Raw genomic sequence first — 24,565 nt, forward strand, 5'->3', positions numbered from 1 at the left:
CTATCTTGTAAGATGACCTTTAGAATTTGTATTTCATTATATAATTCAGTTGCACAAATATCCTTTTCTTCACCATTAGTCAATGCAATTTGTAATTGCATTGACTCTAATATCAACTCTAAATCAATATTATTAACTTATACTTATCATTGGCATTTTTTTCTCATATATATATATTTTTCTTTTATCAAGTAAATAATATCCCCTTGAGTTATTTCACAATTCCTTCCCTTTAAAACTAATTTATTCAATATTATACAAAGAGCACAATAACACATACTTAGAAACAAGCATATATTTATATTTCTTATGGGGTCTTTGCCTGTTAAATGATAAGTGGAATCTTAGTATTCTAGACTTATCAACGTTTAACAAAGGTCCCCCCTTTCAATTAAAATTTTTCTTAAAATTTTTTTTTTCAAGTGTTCCTCATTTCAATCCTGGGGGGGTGGGGTTTGGTCAAGGATCTCTCGTTCCTTCCTTCCCCCTCCTTCATATTAGGAATTTCTTCTATTTTAGAAGTGCCGTGCACACCTCAGGTTGATTCTGTGTTCACCTAAACAGCCAAGAGTATAGTTTATTTCTCTGGATTTTCTTTCTTTCCCTTTTCCAGTGTGATTGTAGTATAATTCCATCACAACAGGTTGATTCTCGTCAAATTTCAAGTTCTTATTATCAATAGTAATTTCCTTTGACGTCCCTTCGACCGGTGACACAAGGTTCACATGAGGGTCTGTCTTCTCTAACAAATGAGGCTCCTTCAAGTCTAGATTATCACATCTAGGTTTAATGACTGAACTGCTGACCTGTTCTTCGTCATTTCATTTGTGGGATTTATATCTGAATGAATCCCTTCTTTTCTTGTAAGAAATTCCATTGTGACCTTCTCGAGAGATTCGCCTCCTTCCAAGGATATATACCTTCCTCCTTGCATAATCATACTTGAAGTTGTACCTCATCAAGAAATCATCCCCTAGAATCAGCTTGATGTGTGGAAGAGAAGTTCTGGTCAAAACCAGAAATTCATGCCAAACACATAGTCTGAATTCGGGCAAGTACGCTTTTAGATATGCAGATTTGGTTGCGTGAGTTGTGGAGGCGGTAATAATCCCAGTTATTCTTACTGACCTTCTGAGGTATGTAACATTATCCTTTATATATGGCTCTATCAGTTTAAAATAATCCTTAGAAATAATGGAGGTTTGGGACCCAGTGTCCAGTAAATCATTACAATACCTTCCATGGACACTGCCCTTCACCATCATTCCATCAGGTGGCTCTTTCATTCTCTGCCTTTTTCTCCATGTTCTATTAGCATACGTGTGGGATTTAGGCTCCTCATTATAACATCTATTAGATCGTCTCTTACCGCTCTAGCAATTGTGAGCAAGATGTCCAATCTTTTCATAATTGCAACACCAGGGTGGTTCTCTTCTTTCACTTAGATCACTGACAGTTCTGTGATTTGATGGAAGTACTGCTGTTTCTTGGGAGGTTATAGCTGTCAGTTTCTCCATGACAGTGTCTATTCAGTCAAGAAGGGGCCTTTGTGATCTCTCAAACTCCTTGCGAATTAGTCTTGTGGTTTCTTCCGTCTTGATATTATTAGGCTCTGGGGTCTTCACAGATATTGTTCCTAGTCGCCTCATTACCTCGTCTGGTCACTCCATGATAGGTTTCTGGAGAAGTTCCACTTCCTGCTTAACTATAGACTCGATTTTGCAAGTCTCAGGAAGGAATTTTGTCAACTTATTTATCGTTTCACTATCATTGCCATCATTTCCCTTTCTTATCCTGGATTTCTCCTTCTTCTCTTTGCACTCCCTTTCCTTTCAGGTTGCCTCATTGTGCTGCGGTCTTCCTCAACCAAGTTAATAAGGCTGGCAGCAGTTGTGGGACGAATGTCCCTAAGCATCTGCTCCCACTCCTTAACTGCATTGTAGCATTCATCCAGATTGGTCACTCTTTTGTTGAATGCTGTCTCTCTTAATTCCTGCCTCACTCCTTACCTGAATTGCTGGAAAACAGCCCAGTCCAAGTGGGATCTTTTCTCACTGGAGACACTTAAAGCACCTGGCCACCATTAGCAATCTATTCTGAAAGTCAGACACACTCTCCCTATCCTTCTGAATACATCTCTGGAGCTTCCACAAATCAGGCCCCAAACTCCTCAATTTAGAAAATTGAGAAATTAGGACTTCTCTAAATCTAGAATACTCCAGTCTTTTAGAATGGGAGAGGAGTACAGGAAGGTTTTTGACTTCCCTATCAGTTTGCTACGGAGTAGAACCAGTAACTGAAAGTCAGTCCATCCTCTAGCCTTTCTCAGTTCCTCTATATACTGTATTTGCTGGTGTATAAGACGCACTTTTTTTCTTCGAAAATAGATGTGAAAAACAGGGTGCATCTTATATACCTATACTCAGTTTTTTATTATTTTCATTTCTGGAAATTTTCTCTGTTCAGAGTTATGCGATTTCTTTATTGCTTCCTTGCAGTGGGTGAGAGCATTCCAGTTACGTAGAGCAGTGTTTCTCAAACTTCAGACATCCACGTTCATATGATTTGTGCAGTATTAACAAAAGATCGTGCTACTAAATGACAAAGACAAGCCGACAGTTGAGTTGAAATGCTAATTGTCTTCAACCGAATTCCTTGTATAATATCTGAAACACATTCACTATATGCTTCTTCGTTTTAAAACGTTCACTCAAACAAAACCATATGTTGCACCGGCAACATATGGTTTTGCTTGAGTCATACAGCATTTTCTGTGGGAGGGGGGAGGACATGCGATTCATTAGTTAGCGCCATTTTTATCCCAGTTGTGTCTAATTGCACTGTTTGTTGAGAAATGAGAAACATTGCACAGCCTGCAGATGTCTCTGTACCTTATTCAGTGATACAATAGGAACGTTTTACGATCTCGAACTTCACGGATACATTGATTTTTATTCTATGCGTTAATGATGCATAGCCGAAAATTGCCACGGACCCCCTGAAGACCTTTCACATACCCCCGGGGGTACACGTACTACACTTTGAGAAACACTGACATAGAGTTCAGTTGATGCGCATATGCTGTCATCGATGATCACAGCTGTGTCCTGTTTGTTTAAACTTTCCAACTGTTGTCGCAGTTGTGAACATGATAAATTTCTGCCGTTAAATTTTCTCTCAATTTCTTGGCAAATTATGGCTGAAAAAACGTCAGCATTGTTACAATATTGCATACATGCCACGTGTGATTGCGTATGCTAAAGAACATGGAAACAGGGCTGCATGGAGGCATTTCGGGCCACCCCAACTGAGAAAATGATAAGAACTTGGCAGAATCAGAAAGAGGATTTAAAAAAAGCAACTCACAGTAAACATAACCTACAAAGTGGAACTGCAAAATGACCAGAACTTGAGGCAAAACTGAATACTTGGATTTTAGACCACAGAAAAGCGGGACTTTCAGTGTCTACAAAAATGATTATTCATCAAGCGAAAGCAATAGCCACTAACAGAGGGATCACCAATTTTACTGGATCAACATCATGGTGTTCAAGATTCATGAAGAGAAACCAGCTATGTATGCGGACTAAAACAAAAAATATGCCAGCTGAATATGAAGAACATTAACGCAAGGAAACGAGAAAATTTTGAACTTGCGCAAATAGGAAACATGGACGAGGTTCCACTGACTTTTGATGTGCCCTCGAACAAAACTGTAGATTCTAAGGGCACTAAAAGTGTTACTATTAAAACTTTGGGGCACGAAAAAACTCACTATACGGTTGTTTTATCCTGCTGTGCTGATAGGACAAAATTACTGCCACTGTTGATTTTTAAAAGGAAGATGCTACCCAAAGAAAAACTGCTTAAAGGAGTGTTTGTACATGTTCATGCAAAAGGCCGGATGGATGGAAAAGGAATGAAGTTATGGATAGATAAAATTTTGTTTAGGAGCCCTGGTGGAGTGTTGAAGAAGCCTGCCATGCTAGTATGGGATCAGTTTCATTCTCACAGAACAGACGATATTACAAATAAACTCAAGGAATTGAAAACTCAGCTGTAATTACAGGAGATCTAGCTAGTCAGCATCTACCTTTAGATGCTGTATTAATAAACCATTTGAGGGATTTATGAAGGAGAAGTGGAACAGCTGGATGCAGTCTTCAGATTTTGAGGTTATGCCATCAGGAAGAAGGAAGAGGCCAAGCATTTCACAAGTTTGTGAGTGGGTCAAAACTTCATGGGATGCTGTGAAAACTGAGACAGTGGTTAAATCATTTAAGAAGTGTGGAATTAGTAATGCACTGGATGGTACAGAGGACAATTTGTTGTATGAGGACTCGGATTCTGATTTAGAAGAGGTTTCAAGTGTCTCTTCATTTAGTTCTGGAGATGAATTTCTGGGTTTTGACGATTAAAAGGTGGGCACTCTTTCCTAGTTTGATTAGGTATTTGTCGAAAGTAGACCTACTTATTACTTTATATTTGAAATCTTGTCAATTCATTATAATATTCAGTGATAAAGTTTTTTTCCTAAAAAATGTGTACAAAAAAGGGGGTGCATCCCATACACCAGCAAATACGGTAATTAAAAAATGCGATTACGTAATCCGTTTTCTCCCCTGAGAATTGAGGAAACACTTGTTGCAGGTTAATACACCTAAAAAAATTCATTGTCATTCATCCCTGAACTGCTATTTAGGCTAGACATGCTTGCAATCTAAGTTAACATAAACTCTGATAATCAACCTTTGCTTTGACAAAAAAATTTCTGGATAGAATCCGAAACCTATTTGCTGTGATTTATATATACTCCTGATTTAATTAAGTAAATCACATCGTGTTGGGTGCGCTATTTATGTTGTGTCCTCATCATCATCAAATTCCTGCCATGTTCATTCAAGGGGTGTACAGGATATGATTGTACTACATGAAAAATTTACATCATAACTAACTTCCAATCTACCATTTTCCTCCAAATCAGTCTGTTACTTGTCAAGGCTACAACATTACCAGATCTTATATTTCTATCGTCTAAGGCACTTTGTACGTATCAATCCACCTATATCTTGGTCTTCCTCTGGGTCGTTTTCCTGCCAACTTGGCAGAGAACACTTGTTTTGCTAATCTTTCCTCTCAGACTCTGTTGAAGTGACCATACCACCTGAGATTAGCCCTGCTAACGCATTCCTGGATGCTGACAATGTCAAGTTCTTTCCTAATATTCCCGTTTTTAATATGATATTGCCATTGATGCCATCTGTTCATGCCCCTAATCTATCTCAGGACTCTCATATCTGCGGTCTCTAGTCTTTGGTCAAGTGTTTTACTTCTGACCCAGCTCTCAGATCCATAAGTTAAAACTGGTTTGAACACTGTCTTGTATACAGCTAATTTAGTGTTCTGACTAATTTCTCTCTTATTCCATATGAATTTATTCAATTGACTCCCTGCCATACCAGCTTTGTCGATTTTGTTGTTTATTTCCATATTTAATTTACCATCTTCACTAAAAATCGTGCTTACGAATCAGCTGAAATGTTTTACTTGTTCCACAGGTTCTCCATTCACAACACAGTTGACATTTTCAACGATTCTACCTATTTTCATTGTCTTTGTCTTTTTATTGTTGGCCTTCATACCATATCTATTACAACAGTTATTCAATTTAGTCAGTGAAACTTGCGGACTTGTAGCAGATTTATTTAGAAGTATAACATCGTCTGCATAAAGCAAAGAGCTGACATTAACATCTCCAATTTTGATATCATGTTTAATACCACTTTCCTTCATATTGTGATCCATATAGATAATGAATAACAGAGGGGATAATGTACATCCTTGTCTCACACCAGATATAACATTAAACTATCTTCCTGTACTTCCTTCAATTCTAACTGCTTACTTACAACTCAAATAAAGACTAAGTATTGCTTGATATAATGCCCCATTGACACCATATAGCTGTAGTGTATTGCATAGCTTCTCTATTGGCACCTTCTCATATGCCTTTTCCAAATCGACAAAACTGAAATACAGATCTTTGTTATATTCCCATGTATTCTCCACTATTTGTCTTAAAGTGAAGATCTAATCCTGACAGCCTCTATTTGACCTGAATCCAGCTTGTTCTTCACCAAGCTTTTCTTCCACAATTCTTCTCAACCGTTTCTCAAGTATACTAGCATATATCTTACCAGGAACACTCAATAGGGATATACCTCTGTAATTCTCATATTCAGTTTTATTTCCATTTTTATATATAGGTACTATGAGAGCTCTAATCTAATCATTGGGAATTCGTCCCTCTGTCCAGGCATTCTGAACTATGCAGTGCAGCCACTGTAAGACTTTTATACCACCATACTTCAGCATTTCTGGTCGAATATCATCTACTCCTGCTGCCTTTCCACATTTCAAGCCTTTGATGGCTTTTTCTACAAGTATGGATATGCATTCCTCACTGCATGCCTGGTCAATGATTTTTTATCACTGTGCTGTCATCACTGCTTGTTTCATTTTGCAAATTTTGAAAGTAATTACTCCATAATTCTAGAATTTTTTTTCCCGTTTTCATTTCACCTTTATCATCTCTAACCCCTTTTACAGTACTATTTCCTCCATTCCTAAGCTGCTTCAACAACCTCCAGAATATTTGCCACCTTCTTGATATTTATTTTCTATGTTCTTGCCAAAGTCCTCCCATGACTTTTATTTAGCTGGTTTTACACACTGTTTAGCTTTCTTACATTTGTCTCTGTGTTCTCTAAGAGCACAAGCTGGCTCACTTTGCCAGGAACTTTTGATATGCTTTCTTCTTTTCCTTCACTGCCTCTTTAACTTTCTGTGTCCACCATGGAGTTCTTATTTTTCTATCCTTGCAGACAACTTCACCACATGTCTCTCTAGTTGAATCAACCAGGGTTTTCTTCAAGACTTGCCACTGAATCTCCAAGGTTTGCTTCCTGTTCTCAAACTCTTTCATTTTTCCTTCAATAATCTTTGTGTATTTTAGTCTACAGTTCACATCTGAGAGCTGCTCAACTTTTATTCGCTTTAAAACTTTCTTACATGTTATTCTTTTCAATATGAAATTCAATTTTATCCTGCTCAAGACTAAATAGTGATCACTTCCAATTTCAAATCCTCTGTACACTCTGGTGTTCTGCACCAGGGAGAAAACATCACTATCAACAATAACATAGCCAATGAGACTTTTCTTATTCCTTGCCTATTCTTTCCATGTGAATTTATGCACATTTTTATGTTGGAACATGGTGTTAGTAATAACCAGTCCATATTCTGAGCAGAAATCCAACAGGTATTTGCCATTATTATTAGCTTTGCTCTTTTCTCCAAATTTTCCTGAAACATTTTTGTCTGTCTGACAATCACTTCCTACTCTGCTATTTAGATCCCCAACGAGGGCCAACAAAAAAATAATAATGGCAAATATCTGTTGGATTTCTGCCCAGGACATGGACTGGTTATTACTAACACCATGTTCCAACATAAAAATGTGCACAAATTCACATGGAGAGAAGAGCCTAGGAATAAGAAAAGTCTCATTGACTATGTTATTGTTGATAGTGATGTTTTCTCCCTGGTGCAGGACACCAGAGTGTACAGAGGATTTGAAATTGGAAGTGATCACTATTTAGTCTTGAGCAGGATAAAATTGAATTTCATATTGAAAAGAATAACATGTAAGAAAGTTTTAAAGCGAATAAAAGTTGAGCAGCTCTCAGATGTGAGCTGTAGACTAAAATACACAAAGATTATTGAAGAAAAAATGAAAGAGTTTGAAAACAGGAATCAAACCTTGGAGATTCAGCGGCAAACTCTGAAGAAAACATTGATTGATTCTGCCAGAGAGGCATGTGGTGAGGTTGTCTGTAAGGATAAAAAAATCAGAACTCCCTGGTGGACACAGGAAGTTAAAGAGGCACTGAAGGAAAAGAAGAAAGCATACCAAAAGTTCCTGGCAAATAAGTCAGCTTTTACTCTTACAGAATACAGAGACAAATGTAAGAAAGCTAAACAGTGTGTAAAACTAGCTAAACAAAAGTCATGGGAGGACTTTGGCAAGAATATAGAAAATAAATATCAAGAAGGTGGCAAAATATTCTGGAGGTTGTTGAAGAAGCTTAGGAATGGAGGAAAGAGTGCTGTAAAAGGAATTAGAGATGATAAAGGTGAAATGAAAACAGGAGAAAAAGATATCCTTGAAGTATGGAGTAATTACTTTGAAAAACTGCTAAATGAAACAAGCAGTGATGACAGCACAGTGGTAAAAAGCACTGACCAGGCATGCAGTCAGGAATACATATCCATACTTGAAGTAGAAAAAGCCATCAAAGGCTTGAAATGTGGAAAGGCAGCAGGAGTAGATGATATTCGACCAGAAATGCTGAAGTATGGTGGTATAAGAGTCTTACAGTGGCTGCACTGCATAGTTCAGAAAGCCTGGACAGAGGGACGAATTCCCGATGATTGGAGTAGAGCTCTCATAGTACCCATATATAAAAAGGGAAATAAAACTGAATGTGAGAATTACAGAGGTATTTCCCTACTGAGTGTTCCTGGCAAGATCTATGCAAGTATACTTGAGAAACGGTTGAGAAGAATTGTGGAAGAAAAGCTTGGTGAAGAACAAGCTGGATTCAGGCCAAATAGAGGCTGTCAGGATCAGATCTTCACTTTACGACAAATAGTCGAGAAAGCATGGGAATATAACAAAGATCTGTATTTAAGTTTTGTCGATTTGGAAAAGGCATATGACAAGGTGCCAAGAGAGAAGCTATTCAATACGCTGCAGTTATATGGTGTCAATGGGGCATTATATCAAGCAATACTTAGTCTTTATTTGAGTTGTGAGTCAGCAGTTAGAATTGAAGGAAGTACAGGAAGATGGTTTAATGTTAAATCTGGTGTGAGACAAGGATGTACATTATCCCCTCTGTTATTCATTATCTATATGGATCACATTATGAAGGAATGTGGTATTAAACCTGATATCAAAATTGGAGATGTTAATGTCAGCTCTTTGCTTTATGCGGATGATGTTATACTTCTAAATAAATCCGCTACAAGTCTGCAAGATTCTCTGACTAAATTGAATAGCTGTTGTAATAGATATGGTATGAAGGTCAGCAATAAAAAGACAAAGACAATGAAAATAGGCAGAATCATTGAAAATGCCAACTGTGTTGTGAATGGAGAACCTGTGGAACAAGTAAAACATTTCAACTACTTAGGCACAATTTTTACTGAAGATGGTAAACTAAATATAGAAATAGACAACAGAATCAGCAAAGCTGGTATCGTGGGAAGTCAATTGAATAAATTCATATGGAATAAGAAAGAAATTAGTCGGAACACTAAATTAGCTGTATACAAGACTGTGTTCAAACCAATTTTAACTTATGGATCTGAGAGCTGGGTCAGAAGTAAAACACTTGACCAAAGACTAGAGACCGCAGATATGAGAGTCCTGAGAAAGATTAGAGGCGTGAACAGATGGCATCAATGGCAATATCATATTAAAAATGAGGATATTAGGAAAGAACTTGACATTGTCAGCATCCAGGAATGCGTTAGCAGAGCTAATCTCAGATGGTATGGTCACTTGAATAGAATGGGAGAGGAAAGATTAGCAAAACAAGTGTTCTCTGCCAGGTTGGCAGGAAAACGATCCAGAGGAAGACCAAGATATAGGTGGATTGATACGGTACAAAGTGCCTTAGACGATAGAAATATAAGATCTGATAATGTTGGAGTCTTGACAAGTAACAGACTGATTTGGAGGAAAATTGTAGATAGGAAGTTAGTAATGATGTAATTTTTTCATGTAGTACTGTCATATCCTGTACACCCCTTGAGGGTACATGGCAGGAATTTGATGATGATGATGATGACAAGGGCCAACTTTTCCATTTTCATTGTGTCAGTAGCTTTCTCTAGAGCCTCAAAAAATTCCTCCACTTCTACAGTAGAACCTTCTATGGGACCATAGGCACAAATAAGTCTCATTGTCCAGTTCCCCATTCTTATATTTGCCCAAATCACTCTTCTTGACACTGCCTGCCATTCAAGAAGATGAGCCTCGTATTTTGTGTTGAATACTATGGCTACTCCTTCTTTTCCTTGATTGTCATTGCCTGAATATAACATTTTGTAATTATTGCTCAGAAAGATGTCACCAGTTTTTGTCTTTTTTGTTTCAGTCACCCTTATTATGTCGATCTGTTACTTATCTAATTCCTCCGGTAGCTCCATTTCTTTGCCATTCAGGCCTTTAATGTTGATAGTACCGATTTTTAACTCTGGTGATGTTGAGTGTGGGTGTGTTTTCAGATTTGTTCCAGTTGCTGACTTTTCTCTGTTTGCCCTGGTTTCCTGGCGAAAACAACGGGGGCCTTGTTTAACCGGGCGATGCCCCAGCCGGCATGAAATTTTGTCATGTTGTACCATCATTTTGTATTTTGGTTTAACCAATAGGAATACAATTTGGTTGGCTAAATCCCAAATTGCCAGCCCATCCTCGTTTATTCAGTATCCAGGTAGATACCCAACAGGGTGCACCACGAGAAGGTGAGGATTGGACATTAGGTCAGAAGCCCTGGTCGGTTCTCCGCATCCCTTTAAAGGCTATGTGGAGGTCTCCTCTCAGTTATACAGCTTTGTCCCTTAAGCAGTTTCTCGATGTTACATGTAAAGCCTTTCCTATGTGTGTCACGTGGTACCTCTCGAACACAAAGCGATAGCCTCAGGGTCGAGCCAAAACCAATGTGGCAGAGCCTTCGTAATCTACCTCTCTTAAAGTTCTAAGAAATTTATATTTTTACACTGTGCCACTTAGAACTCTTAGATTAAAATAAATTATGTTAATCAAGAAGTGAGTAAGAAGATGTACTGAAATAACACTAGATTTCAATCGTGACCTTAATTGTTCTCTAGAAGTTTCCCGCTCAGATTCATAACAATTTTACAAGTGGTGTATCAGATTCCATACACAGACAATCTTGGTTAAATATAGCAAGCTTTATTAAAAACTGAATATACAACTAGTACTTCAAGAAAACTTTCCATTCTGAGTAAGTTATAATTCAAATTAAATCAGTCAACATGAACACCTTCATCAGATATGATCATGAAGGCACAATTTACCTTATGCAGCTCACACAATTTATAAATGCTACATTACACTCTTAATACTAACAATCCATATCAACATTCATTCCTTAGGCTGAATCTTCTTAACATCCATTATCATATACAATAATTCAAATTCGCTTAATGATTATCCTTTCATGATCCTCCTAAGTAACAAAATTTTACTATAGTCCTGTCTTATGTTTCAGTTAGATTGATTCTAACTGAGTCAATCACTATCAAAGTTTCACATAACATTAAGTGTTCAAGTTATACACAAACAAAGAAGAAATTTTCTACTTATCCACAGACGATAGTTACTCACTCTTTCTTCATCATCACCAGTTTGTCTTTTATTCAATTGGACATTCCTTCGGTTCCCTCAATCTGTCTCAGGGCCTAGAATTTTCCGATCATCGATATGCTGAAGCGATCTTTTCATGACCACCTCGGTCACAGCAGGTCGGGTCATGTATTTTTTCCAACGCTAAGCAGCATAGCCTGCTGCTGCTTCCCGAGGGTCCTTGACTAGGTTTCCTGCAGAAACATCGTCCGAGCGCTCAGGAATGGAGTTGCTCCTGCAACCGTCCAGCCATGAAGACCCAGCACCAATAGAACCTGTCAACAACCAGGGGAAACGAAAAGAGAGAAGAGCGCTAAGGGGGGTGTTCCTAACCCTTTTATATCTCCTCCCTACTGGTAATCACTGTAACTTAGATCGTTCACCTGGCACACAGAATTTTCATCACATGGGTCTGACCTCACATGTCTGTTCTCTCTCTCTGCTTGTTTTCTTCACATACCATGAGCACGCAACTACAGGAAGCAACCGTCTGCTTCCCCCCGAACTTTTGAGCTTTTGTTTACACAGATTATCTTTGCCGTTTCTCTTGCAAGTTATTTTACATCAAAGATAATATCAACTCTAAATCAATATTATTAACTTATACTTATCATTGGCATTTTTTTCTCATATATATATATTTTTCTTTTATCAAGTAAATAATATCCCCTTGAGTTATTTCACAATTCCTTCCCTTTAAAACTAATTTATTCAATATTATACAAAGAGCACAACAACACATACTTAGAAACAAGTATATATTTAAATTTCTTATGGGGTCTTTGCCTGTTAAACGATAAGTAGAATCTTAGTATTCTGGACTTAAAAGTTTAACATCAGGTCTGTTCCACAAAAATGCTCAAATGTCACTTCATAATAGAAGTTAAGCCTGATATATTTGCACGCCTCATGTCCTAACTAGGAAGTGCACACTGCATGTAAAAAATGTTGGTAGTGTAAGGCGTCCCCTTTACATGACACCCCGGGGTGAGCACCCAGCTGGTTTAATGCTCCCACCAGCTTTATACTGAAAAACAACTTGCAGTTTTTGCTAAATATTATTAAAAGTCACAGAATTTATTATAGTATATTTAGTGAATATACACATTTAATAAACACTAATATTAAAAGTGTTTTTATTTTATTTTTTCTATTACTTCAGCACCCCAGTGCAATGCTTAGAATGAATATAAAGAAGTTATAACATTTAGGAAAATTAAAGAAATCTGTAATACTTGTTTCTCAACTTTCCAAGTTTTTGTATCTGCTCATATTAATGTTTCAAATCCCGCATGTTCCATCAGCAGTTACAAAATAAGCCCATTACTGTTGCACATCTATTTTAGGTTGCTATTTTGTGATTGGCTGAGCAATTGATGGTTATGCCCAAGTGCTTTCTAGAATAAAATTATCCATGAGTATCTTGTCCTTTCTTTTGTTGGTTGTATAGCATCACCAGTGAAAATCGACAGAAACAGTTTGTAATGTCTGACATAGACATACTCTGATAGTTTTAATAGTAATGAAAAAAAAACTAACATAATGCATTCCTTAGAATTGGCTGTATGTAAATAAAATTAATGATTAAACTGCAACTCTCTCTTCTGATTACTTATGAACTAAAAATATTCACATGTTGTGAATGAGTAGATTTCATTTTTCGAGCCCTACCTATATGTATGTCTTCCATTACTCTTTTTCATTTGTACTTTTCATCTTGTTGTTGTTGTGTGCTTTATGTATAGTTCCTACCAGTTCTTTATGTTCTATTTTTAATACACTGTTTCTTTCCATTTCTTCTGTTCTGTTTCCTGCATTTCCTTTCATCTCCCATCTCCATTTCCATGAAACAATCTATTTTCCTTAAGTTCGCATTTTAAACAAATAGTACTTAATAGCAATTTATCATTTTCAGTATGCCAACACAAGCAACTGAATGTCTGCTAATTCATGTGATACAGTGAACATAGAGCAAATGTCATGAGTTTTATATATTACTTTTAGAAAATAAGCTTTGATTGATATGCTGTATTTTACTTTATCTCTAACTCAGAAACAAAATGCAACATTCACATAATTTAATATTAGGCAGTTTATCAGCAGAAGTTTCATTCTGTACTAATGTTCCTGTACATAATGGTGAGTGTGAATATGAGCAAAGCTTTCACCTTGTGGAGGTGAAATACACAACTGTACAGGTGTGTATTTTTCATGAAATCAATTTTTGATAATTCCACATTGATAGGTCATTGTAATTGTATTCTTTAGGAATTAAGTAAGAAAGGATATTGTTCCAAAAGACAGTGTAGAGGAGATGAAAGGGGGAGCGGAGGGAGGTGCCCAAAAATAGAGTTGAACTTTGAAGGAGTAGTGACTATATGCTGCTTGTATCTTAATAGATTTAGATGAAACTAGAAGAAATACTGAAACAGTGACCATAAAAATGTCTGTAAAAAATACAGCAATAACGAACAAGTATGCAATAGAGAGAAAAGTGAATTGATGAGAAATAGTTCATTCAACAAATTGTCTATATTGAGTCATGGATTTTTAGGGATACTCATAGGGATGCCACCTCACATGTAAGAACTTTTATTGGATTTGATTTGTATAGTGAATAGTTGTTTGGAGGTAAAGTAATGCCTAGAGCAAAGCAGAAATCTTAAAGTCTTGGATGCTAAAGGAGATTTTACTTGTGAAGCTCATGGTTCATGTAAAGTTTAGTGTTTTGATAGTATAGTTTATTACTACCAGAGTGCAGTCCCTTCTTATTTCTCACAAATACCTCAAATAACTACCTCTTAATATTATCAAGCGCTCCAAGCATGACCAATTTGTCTTCAAAAGAATTCTAAAAACTCATGTAAAAAACTTTATTACATTTAAATTTTTGCCTAAGTATCATAGGCATTGTCAGTACATGATCACAATGGCAATTAAACAATAACAGACAATTTTAAAAAGTGCCACCTGATTATCTTAATGTAAGATAACTAAATAAAGTCAATAATTTCCTAACTTATTAAGAAAAATTATATAAATATATACATAAAAAAAATACAGTTAGGAAAGATTTGCAGATTTAAACAGTACTGTCTTCCACAAAGGGGATTGATGTAGATTATTGGATCTGTTTAAGTTAGGACAATGAAGTAATATTTTATACATTTCTTTATAAAAATGTTCTATGAGGAAATGACTTTTGTTTTGTCCCAATAAACTGTTTAGTGTCAATACCATACTTTGCAAGTCAGACTGTTCAGGCTCGTATTTAATATAAGATTTGTGTTTTTCTAGACGAATAAAAGCATATCTTCTGGTTTGTCCAAAATAAGATAACCCACAAGAGCAAGGAATTTGGTAGATGCCTGGTTAACAGAGGTGTAAGCTTGTCCTTAAGTGAAGCGAGAAAGGTGGAGATTTTTCTGATTGTGTGAAAGGCAATAAAAATATTCAGTGGTTTTAAAACTTTTGCTATGCATTCAGTAATGCCATGCACTTAAGGGATAGAAATGCAAGCTATTTCTTCTGGAAGATTTGGAGATGCCATAGCTGTTAAAAACTTTTTTAACGAGAGAATCTTTAAAACCATTAGATAAAAAGGTGAAATTAATATGTTGTAATTCTTTCTGTAAAAGTTCATCTAAGGAATAAGTGTGATGTACAGAAGTCTGAATAGTTCCATCAGGCTTTTTGACCAGAATGGTGATGAGATTCAGCATGGATATTATTATTTTACAGGTATCTACGTGGATTCAGAAGACTCATTGTGGAAGATACATTTATTCACACACTAGTCATCAGTCACACAATACCTATCATACTTCTCCCTAAACTCATTCACTGTTGAAGCATCCACACCACATTTGGCAACCACCCTCCAAGCAAAAAAAACCTAGTCCTAGCACCCTTGCTAACCACACCCTTATACAACTTCCAGTGGTGATCCCTTGTTCTCTCCCTTTTTACCATGTACTGAAAAAAGTCTTTAGTGTTAACCCTATAAAACTCCTTTAATAACTTAAATTCTTCTATCATGTCTCCTCTTTTTCATCTGTCAGCTAATTTTTGAAGTATACAGACTGTCAATCTATTCTCACAAGGGTCATTCCACAGCCCTGCTACAATCTTTGTCACTCTCCTGTGGATCCTCCCTATAACTTCATCACCACTGAATCCAGAAGTCCAGATCTGTGTACAGTAGTCCAGGTGTTTCCTTATTAAAGCCTTGCGTAGGGGAACAATAACCTCTCTATCCCATCTGGTTAATGTGTTCTTCAACAACCATGTAATCTGATGTACTGTCTTAGTTACATTCGCAATATGCCCTCTAAACTTAAACTCCCTGTCCACAATCATACCCAAGTTCCTATCCTCATCCTGTGGCTCAGATCCATCAGTATAGTACACAGCTTCTGATATCTTCCCAAAGTGCATTACCTTACACTTGGCCACATTAAATTGGTAGCCATTTACCTTTGCCCATACTGCTAGTATGTTTAAGTTCCTGCAGGATCACTGCATCTCTCATTTACCATTGCTCTCCCTAGTTTACCTTCATCATCAAATAATTGAATATTTCCTCTCAGATCATTTCCTGTATCATTGATATACAAATTAAACAACAGTGGACCACGTACTTAGTATACCCTGTGGTACACCACTGGTCACTTGCCTTCTTGACTCAACTCCTCCAGAAATCATTCTGATATCTGTCCATCAGTCACCTCTAATCTAAATCAACAGATTTATAATCCATCAGTTTTTTATAACCCATTTGCTCCAGTTTATGCGATAGACTTTTATGTGATAACTTGTCAAATGCTTTTGTGAAGTCTAGCAATATCACCGAGTAGTCATTTCCCTTATCCAATTCGACTGTCACTTGATTATAAAAAGTAAGCAAATTACTAAGGCAAGACCTACCTTCACAAAACCATGTTGTCTGTTATAGAGCATCACATTCCTATTCACCAAGTCCTGAATTCTGTCTTTCACTAATTTCTCCCATACTTTAACCACCATTCCTTAGATGCTGATTGGCCTATAATTTGCTACTTCTGTCTTGGAGTGTCCTTCACCACTATGCTCTTCTCACTCTCTTCACACTTGTGACATTTGCTTATGAAACACTTTCAACAAATATGCTCCCCAGTTACGTTCTCCCTCTAACAATCTTTCATTCTGCGAAGGCCATGCATTTTGCACATGCTGTACAGAATAGCACATGTTAAAATTGCCTGCCATTGTGTTGTGCATTGGTGCCATGACATGCAATATGGTGTATACAAAAACCAAATATTAAAAACCTAAATAACATCCTGTTTGAGTTGTTTCTGAAAAATGGAGGCTACCATCTGGTTTACGAAGAATTTGAAGATTTAATTGGTTATTTACTTTTAAGGTGAATTGGATCCTGGGATGAAGTGTATTTAATTTGGAAAGAAACTGCTGTAATGCAGAGGATGAACCATTCCAAACTGCAAAAATATCCCCAATGTGTAGGTCTAGGTGGAAGGTTTTCAATAGTATGAGAAATAGCATTGTCCATGGCTGTTCCTTTGATTTGTTGATATAATTTGTTTTTAAAGGAGAAATAACCGGAATTTATTACAAAATCAGATAGTTTAACAATATATGAAGGAAATTCTTCTTGAAGTAATTCATTGATGTCAGATAAAGGATTATTAGTAAACAAGGATAAAACATCTAAGCTAATCATATCAGCAGCATCTAGTGGAGATCAGATATTTTAATTTTTAAAATCCAAAGTATTTTTTTATATAAATAGCAGTTCTTCTAGTTTGAAGTGGCAAGTAAATTGGATAAGAATTTAGAAATCTTATAAATGGGATATCCTATACAGTCTAAAATTGGTTTTACTGGCGTATCTGGTTTATGAACTTTTGGAAGACCATACGATCTAGGTGGAAACCAAAGAAGATTTTAAGCTTTGCCTTTTGATCTTCATCCCAATTAGAAACATTATCAATAAGAGAATTAAGTTATTAGCTACTCAGGTGACACTTTTTAGAGTTGTCTGTTATTGTTTAATTGCCATTCTGATCTGACACTGATGATGTCTATGATACCTAGGCAAAAATTCTACATTAATCAAGTTTTTATGCAAGTTTTCCTCCATTTTTAGAATTCTTTTGATTATGCCAACTCATGATATTTCATTATTGAAACAAACCAATTTGTTTTAGGTTGACTTTCACCTCTGGCCTTTCCTGGCACAAATGCATCTCATTCTTTACTTTCTGTTCAAGACATTCGTTGTGTATCACTTCTCACCTGATAAACCGCTGACACTGTATTAATTCCAGATTGGCCCAACCTTGGAATACTACTCGCACATTTGTAGTGGTATTCCTATCTTAAACCCCCTCTAAGAATGCTTCATTCTATCTAGAAGAGAGCAGTCTAACTGATTATTGCTGTCTTACAGATTCACTCCAGTCACAATCTCATAGATGTTCAGCTTCTGCTTATGACTCTTCTATAGATATTTTTGTGGACAAATGTTCTGAAAAACTAGACATGCTCATATCTCCACATTTTTCCAAACCTGTAAAAATATATAAGCAGCTGCTGCTGCTGTCAATAACCATTTACTGTCCAGCTTCAGGTGTACTGAACCAACTTCTTTTCCTCTTTCATTCCACCTTCCTGTGGAAACACCCGATCTCACTGTTTTTACCAAAGACTATAACCTTCAGCTATTCAAGAAACACTTCAAAGAGTCCTTGTAGCCTCTTGCCTACACATGGCGCTGTTGCATTAAGTTTATTAAGTTAAATAAGTTTTGCAGTTTTTCATGTGTTGGAAGAAAATCTTACATTTTTAGAAATTTGATTATTTTCAAAGGTTAGAAAGATGCAAAGAAAATGATTTATTTATTTTTAATTTTAAGAAATAAGACATGATTGAGGTCTTTTAGCATTTCATTTAAGGGGTATACTCTGCTATGATACTCTACTAAAGATTAGTTTGCAGATCAGAATTTTTGAGTTGTTGAAATAGATATGGTTGTAATAGCCAGCCTGGTTGGCCAAGTGGTTAGCATATCTGCTCTCCAGCCAATAGGCTGTGGGTTCAAATCCTGCCAAGAGCATAGATGTTTGTGATTGTGAAAACACCAGCGGTGGTGGACAGTAGATGATGCGGTTCACTGTAGTTGGTGGATTGAGTGGTGGAGACAGAGAGTTGTAGAGCAGGTGCCCTCCCTTGATGAGTCTTTGGACTCCCTGGAAGTTTCACGTAACAAAAAAAATAATAATAATCTTAAGAATTTTGATGATTTGTTTGGTGCCAAGTTCATTTGAAGAACTTTGTACCAACCTTTTGCATTTTCGTGAACCATGGTAGATACTTAGCATCATTTGCATAGTTTAGCAGTAAAGATCTGTAGAATGACACCATCCTATCTATTCTACTACTTAATGTCATTCACAAATACCCATGCCTGCAGTGGGAGTGGTATTTTCATATTAAGGTCTTAGAGGGTTTGTCTGATATTGTAGGGAGATATTGTCACCTGTACTTATCCATAAGATCAGATACTTCATAGAAACATGGCTTTCACATTGTTGGGGGCAAAATTTTCTTGATGTCTTCTTTACTCATAATCTTTGTAGACTGTTGGGGTAGTATAAAGTTGACAACTCTGACACAGTCTCTCTCTCTCTCCAGGTGTTTCTATCATGGGATCTCCTTAACAAGTTGGAGAATAAATCAATTTTCTAATATCTATCCAGGTGATTTTGTGTAATGATATTTTCCTGTATCTTGGCAGTGGAGTGGATTTTCCTTCAAAACTCATCATTTGTTACTTGTGCCTTGCAAAAATTTTCTATAGCACTTAATCTCAAAGGCCAATAACCTTTTCTCATCTTCTTGTAGCACTGTTCAACTCTCACACCCATACAGTAGGACAGAGTTGTAAGATACAAGGGTATTGATGAGTTAGAATCTTTAGTTAGCTGTATTTTATTGTCCTAAAGTGCTGTAACCTCTGAAAAGCAATAGTTGCTTTAGCAGTGCTTGTTAAATATAATGTTTAGACTGGTGTACATTTCCCAAGTAGATGAATCTTTCTACTTCCAGTTTTTCATCATTAACTGAAAATTCATAGTTTTTGAGTTGTGAATGCTGCTATTTAATCCAAAATCATTAAGTGCTATAGAAACACTGTCTGTTAATTCTTGTAACTGTTGTTAATTTTCTGCTTTTAGTCAGTGTCATCGGCAAATCTAAAATCATTGATTTTTTTGCCACCAATTGTAATTCCAATGCCAGTTTATTGTATATTCCAAATACAGTTAAAACGCATCAGTGAAAGCACGTAGCCTTGACGTGCACACCTCTTTCCATTTTGAAAGGCTTGCTATAGTTGTCATTTATTTCTATTAACTCTTCATAGGAACAGTAAAGAGTTTTTATTAGAAATACTGTTTTTTTTTTTTTTGTTCATGCTGGTTCAGCATTCTCCACAATGCCTCATGCTATACTGAATCAAGGGCCTTCTGTATATCTATAAAATTGTGACATAGTATTTTTTCATGTTCAATATATTTTTCTTCAATGAGATGTATTATAAATAAATGATCTATTGTACTGTTGTTTTATAGAATCCTGCTTAGTGCTCTGAAAGTATGCATTCTATTTTCCTCTCAATCCTAGACAGTAAGAATTTTAGGAAAATTATGCTTGGATGACTGATTAGAATGATAGTTCTGTAATTGCTACATTTTGTACTACTCCCTTTGTTTTTTAGGAATAAGAATCAGAACAGAGGTGCACTAATCATTAGGCCACAATTCATTGTTCCATACATCTTGACAAATTTTGAACAGAGCATCTATGAGAGGTTCTTTTCCTGCTTTTAGTAGTTCCAAAGTTATTCCATCTATGCCTGGCAATATTCCCACCTTCAAAGAATTAATTGCTAATCAATCATATCTAACTGGAGTGAAATTCTTTCTCCATTTTGAAGTCTTATGTTTAATAGGTATGTAATAGCAAGAATTTTTTTTTTTTTCTTCTTCAGAATAATGCTGTTTATCATTAAAATTTCTCTGAAATGTCTGATATACCATTTTAATTTAGCTCTTGTTTGTCTGATTTTTATTTCTCAGAACAACTTAACCCCAGCTGATGCTGCAACATTTTTTGATTCCAAGAGTTCAGGTAAAAAAGATAAAGATCGTGATAAAGAAACAGGAGATTCAGAAAAGCACCGTGGTGATTAATAATAATTGTTCTTTAGTTATTACCATGTTAATGAATGAATGAAATGCATATAAGGGAAGCAGAAAAGTATAAATAAAAATTGTGTAACAGTCTGTTAGAAAAACATCATGATTATGAACTAGAATTTTGAGGGTTCGTGGATGTTTTATATTCAAATTACAATTCTGTTCTTAAATTATTGTCTTTGTCGTTGAAGTTCATTTGATATCCTCAGCCCAAGAAAAAAAGGAATCAATTATTTTAATTTATGTAACAGTCTTCCTGAGTACCACTGCTATCACTTCTGTAATTTTATTCAAGTATACTTGAACATATTTGAAATTCAATTGCATATGTTAAAGGCTAGACTTTATTACTTAATTTGTGAATGCTGCTAAATGTAATTGTTAATTAAGTCTGGATATTAGCAGGATCTAGAATCATCCTAAGTTTTGCATTCTGTAATATATTTTATTTAGTCTGGTAAATAGTGATATTTAAAATTTAGTTTGCTTTTTTCTAGTCCTTAAATTTGATAAGTCTTGTGTGTTTAAATGCTTATGAAGGCATATTTTGCTATTGTTGCACACTGCATATACAAACACATGGACAGATTAATTTTCATAGAGAAAATAACTGATACTCATATAATCACTTGTGCTATTTAATCTTAGTAATGTGTAAAAATAATTCAAACTGATGTTGATAATGAGCACTTTTAACATTTACAGAAATACATTTCCTAGTGAATTGGTAATATTTTTGTGTGAAGTTACAGCATAAAATTCAGAAATCAAATTTTCATTTGTAGTCTCATGTGAATTCTCTGAATGGAAATGGTTCTATAAAGACTTATTTAAAAAAATATTAAAGGATTTATTAATGGGCTTTAACATTTAATATGGTAAAGGTATTAATATTCTGTAACCGAAAATTATTTTGATCAATACAAAATGTGAGATGTGTAAATGTATGGCCAATTTATTTTTGTTGGTTCGTATATTTCTGTTCAGTCCTCTAAAAATAAATGCTTCTAGGTATACAAATTTGCATAATAAATACAAATCTGAAGATTGGCAGTATTTAATAAAGCAGAAGAAATGACATATATAGTTTTATTTAATGCAGAATTTTCAGCCAAATCAATTTTATCGTAACCAAGGAACTTGGTTAAATATTTTGCATTAAATTAGAACAAGTGTTATTATTTCATTTAATTATTTCAAATGTCGGATTGAGGTTGTGATAGTGTTAATTGTTTCCACTGATTTATATTCTTTAGCAGAATAATTAAAATAATTTAAAAAATAAAGTATTATTGAACAGCAGCATTGCCACTGTTCAATTACAAGTACAGAAATATTTGGATGATATAAGTGTGTGTGTATGTATATATATTATTTTTTTTAAATTAATTTCTTTAAACTCTATTTCTACAATAATCTATGTAAAATTAGTGGAATATTTTGTTTATAAAATCATGGAAAGGCTGACGATAAAGCTATTTTTTCTTTGCTAAACTGTGGTTATATCGTGTATTAGCGCCAGTCATAAAAACAATACAAAATTTAAACATACAAAAAGGAGGATATCAAGATTAAATTCTTGTCATTTGAACAAGAGAAAATAATTTTCTTTTTTAGCAGTTGAACCAAATATCTAAGATTTAAAGAGATATCAACAGATATGTTAATGAAATTTTAAATGATTGAAATTAGAAATGTAAAATATGTAACATGGTCATATACAGACATAAAATATATTAATAAGAAATAAGTTATTTCATGAATCATTTTACCATTATAATTTAGTGCTTAGCAGTGGACTCTTACTAATAAACTGCTGAAAATTCCTGACCAAAGCCCCGTAAGTGCACAGAATTGTTATATAGAAAATTCATTATATCCAACTATCTGTAAAGTATTCAGCCCACACTATAGCACACTCCATGTTGCTAGAGAGCTGACTGTACATGATAGGTATAATATTAAATGTTGTCAAGCTAATACATTTTTAGAATTCTCCAATGTCATGCTTTTCTCTGGTGGGCATTTTTAATATTTAAATTCATTTCTTGTTGAAACTTTGAAGTGTGATTTTTGAATATCATAAGCTATCTGTAAAAGAAACTAAAATATAATTTCCAGATAAATATATTTGCCTTATCTGATGTGGTTAAAAAATGTCAAATCTATATTCTTTACTTAATGCCATGCTTGGAAACATGAGGATACAATTTACGAATGTTTAAATAATTATTAAAACTGATTGTTAGAGTTTGGAAACTGATATCATTCTTATTGCATGGGCACCTCCATAGAGTCCTAAGACTCATCATGGGAGACCCAGGCTATCAACATATTATCTACCATACCTCTCCTTGAATCCATTAACAGACAAAGAGCTCACAACTGACCCAGGGCGACCCATTCCATTTATTCACCACTCTCCAAGTGAAAAATCTAATCCTCACACCATTGCTAACTACTCTTGCCCAACTTTCAGAGATGACCTTTTATTCTGCCCCCTCTAGGCAAGTGTTGAAACATTTCTCTGAAACATAAAAGCTTTTAAGTAATTTTCTTAAATGTTTCTATTATATCGCCCTCTTTTTGCTTATCAACCAACAAATATCCTCAATAAAGTACTGTATTTAGGCCCAACTGAATTTTAGAATATTTTCAGAAAGAAAAAAAAAATACAGGGACAAAATTATACACATACAAGGTTATACTGAATTATCTAAAAATAATTAAGCAAAAGAAACTATATTACTCTTAAAATCTTGAAAGTTATTATTGTTGCTATACTGCTGTTAGTCATAATCAGCAGACCACCTATTATATATAAAACTGGGTAACTATTAACTTTTAGAACATAAGACAAGTTGAATTTAGGTGTGTTTTTTTTTTGGGGGGGGGGGGTACATATTATGCACTAGAAAATAAGTATGAATTTAAAGGATTATATTATTCGGAATATATTAAAATAACACTTCAGCTGGAAATAGGCCTTGTACATTTTGTTCTGTTAAACTTAATGTCATACTGTAATTCAGTCATTCCTGAAATCATAAGTTGAAAAGCAGTTAAAACAATATAATTCACTGTTTTGACATTCATGTTATATATATAATGTTTATTTTATTTGCATTTATTTTATTTTTTTCTATAAAATGAGATTTAAACTATACTTGTTATGTTCTGGTCGCCTTTCCCATAAATAGTCTTTTATTATTAAAATATATTTTAACAACATTTATCATTGTCCATTAAGCACTTAGATGGCTACATTTTCCAGTAATATATTTATTATTGAAATTGGATAACTGTCTGTTATTTGATAACACTTAGAAAAAGTTGGAAAACGCTTTGTCATATATAAATCATTTTGATTTCTTAGTTAAGTTGAAATATTCCTTTTAGGAACTAATTTTTATTATTGAACAAGGCTAAAAAAGTAGAATTATGTTTTAACTCTTGTTCCACTGTGGGTATAGATCATGGATATTTTGTGATTGACTTTAGGGGGAAGACTACCATCTGTGGAAAAAGTTCCATGTTTGGACTCTAGAGCAGGATTTCCAGACTATGTAAAAAAAAAAAAAAAAATCCTTAGCCCACCTATAGCACAGAATGTACTGTAGGTGGCTTGCCAATAACCGTTTGTGAGTGGGAGCAACATAAACACACACACACACATATATATATATAAACATGATAATTATAGTCATAGTTAAGAATATACAAGTACTACTAAAATTTTTTTCACAGTTCAGTCAATGTATCATTGTTGATTTGAAGTTGAGCAACATTAGCACTGAATGTGATCGAC

The 24,565-nt window shown here is 35.0% G+C and overlaps 1 protein-coding gene across 3 annotated transcripts in view; it reads left to right on the plus strand.

Moving 5' to 3' along the window:
- The window catches only part of vnc (GNAT family N-acetyltransferase vnc), a 100,449-nt gene extending 77,553 nt beyond the window's left edge, over positions 1-22,896 (plus strand). For 2 of the 3 annotated variants that reach the window (XR_016550268.1, XR_016550269.1), the window contains 2 exons: positions 20,277-20,510; positions 20,638-20,761. Coding sequence is in view for 1 of the 3 variants with exons in the window: in XM_090412393.1 (XP_090268519.1) it covers positions 20,638-20,751 (114 nt within the window). In the remaining 2 variants the exon portion in view is untranslated. Of the gene's footprint in view, positions 1-20,276; positions 20,511-20,637 lie in introns of all 3 variants that reach the window. The other variant, XM_090412393.1, reaches the window with a different exon arrangement.
- The last annotated feature ends 1,669 nt before the right edge of the window (positions 22,897-24,565 follow it).

The sequence above is a fragment of the Typopeltis vanoorti genome, chromosome 22, assembly GCF_054136105.1.
Source record: "Typopeltis vanoorti isolate ZY-2024b chromosome 22, IOZ_Tvanoo_1.0, whole genome shotgun sequence".
NCBI lineage: Eukaryota > Metazoa > Arthropoda > Arachnida > Uropygi > Thelyphonidae > Typopeltis > Typopeltis vanoorti.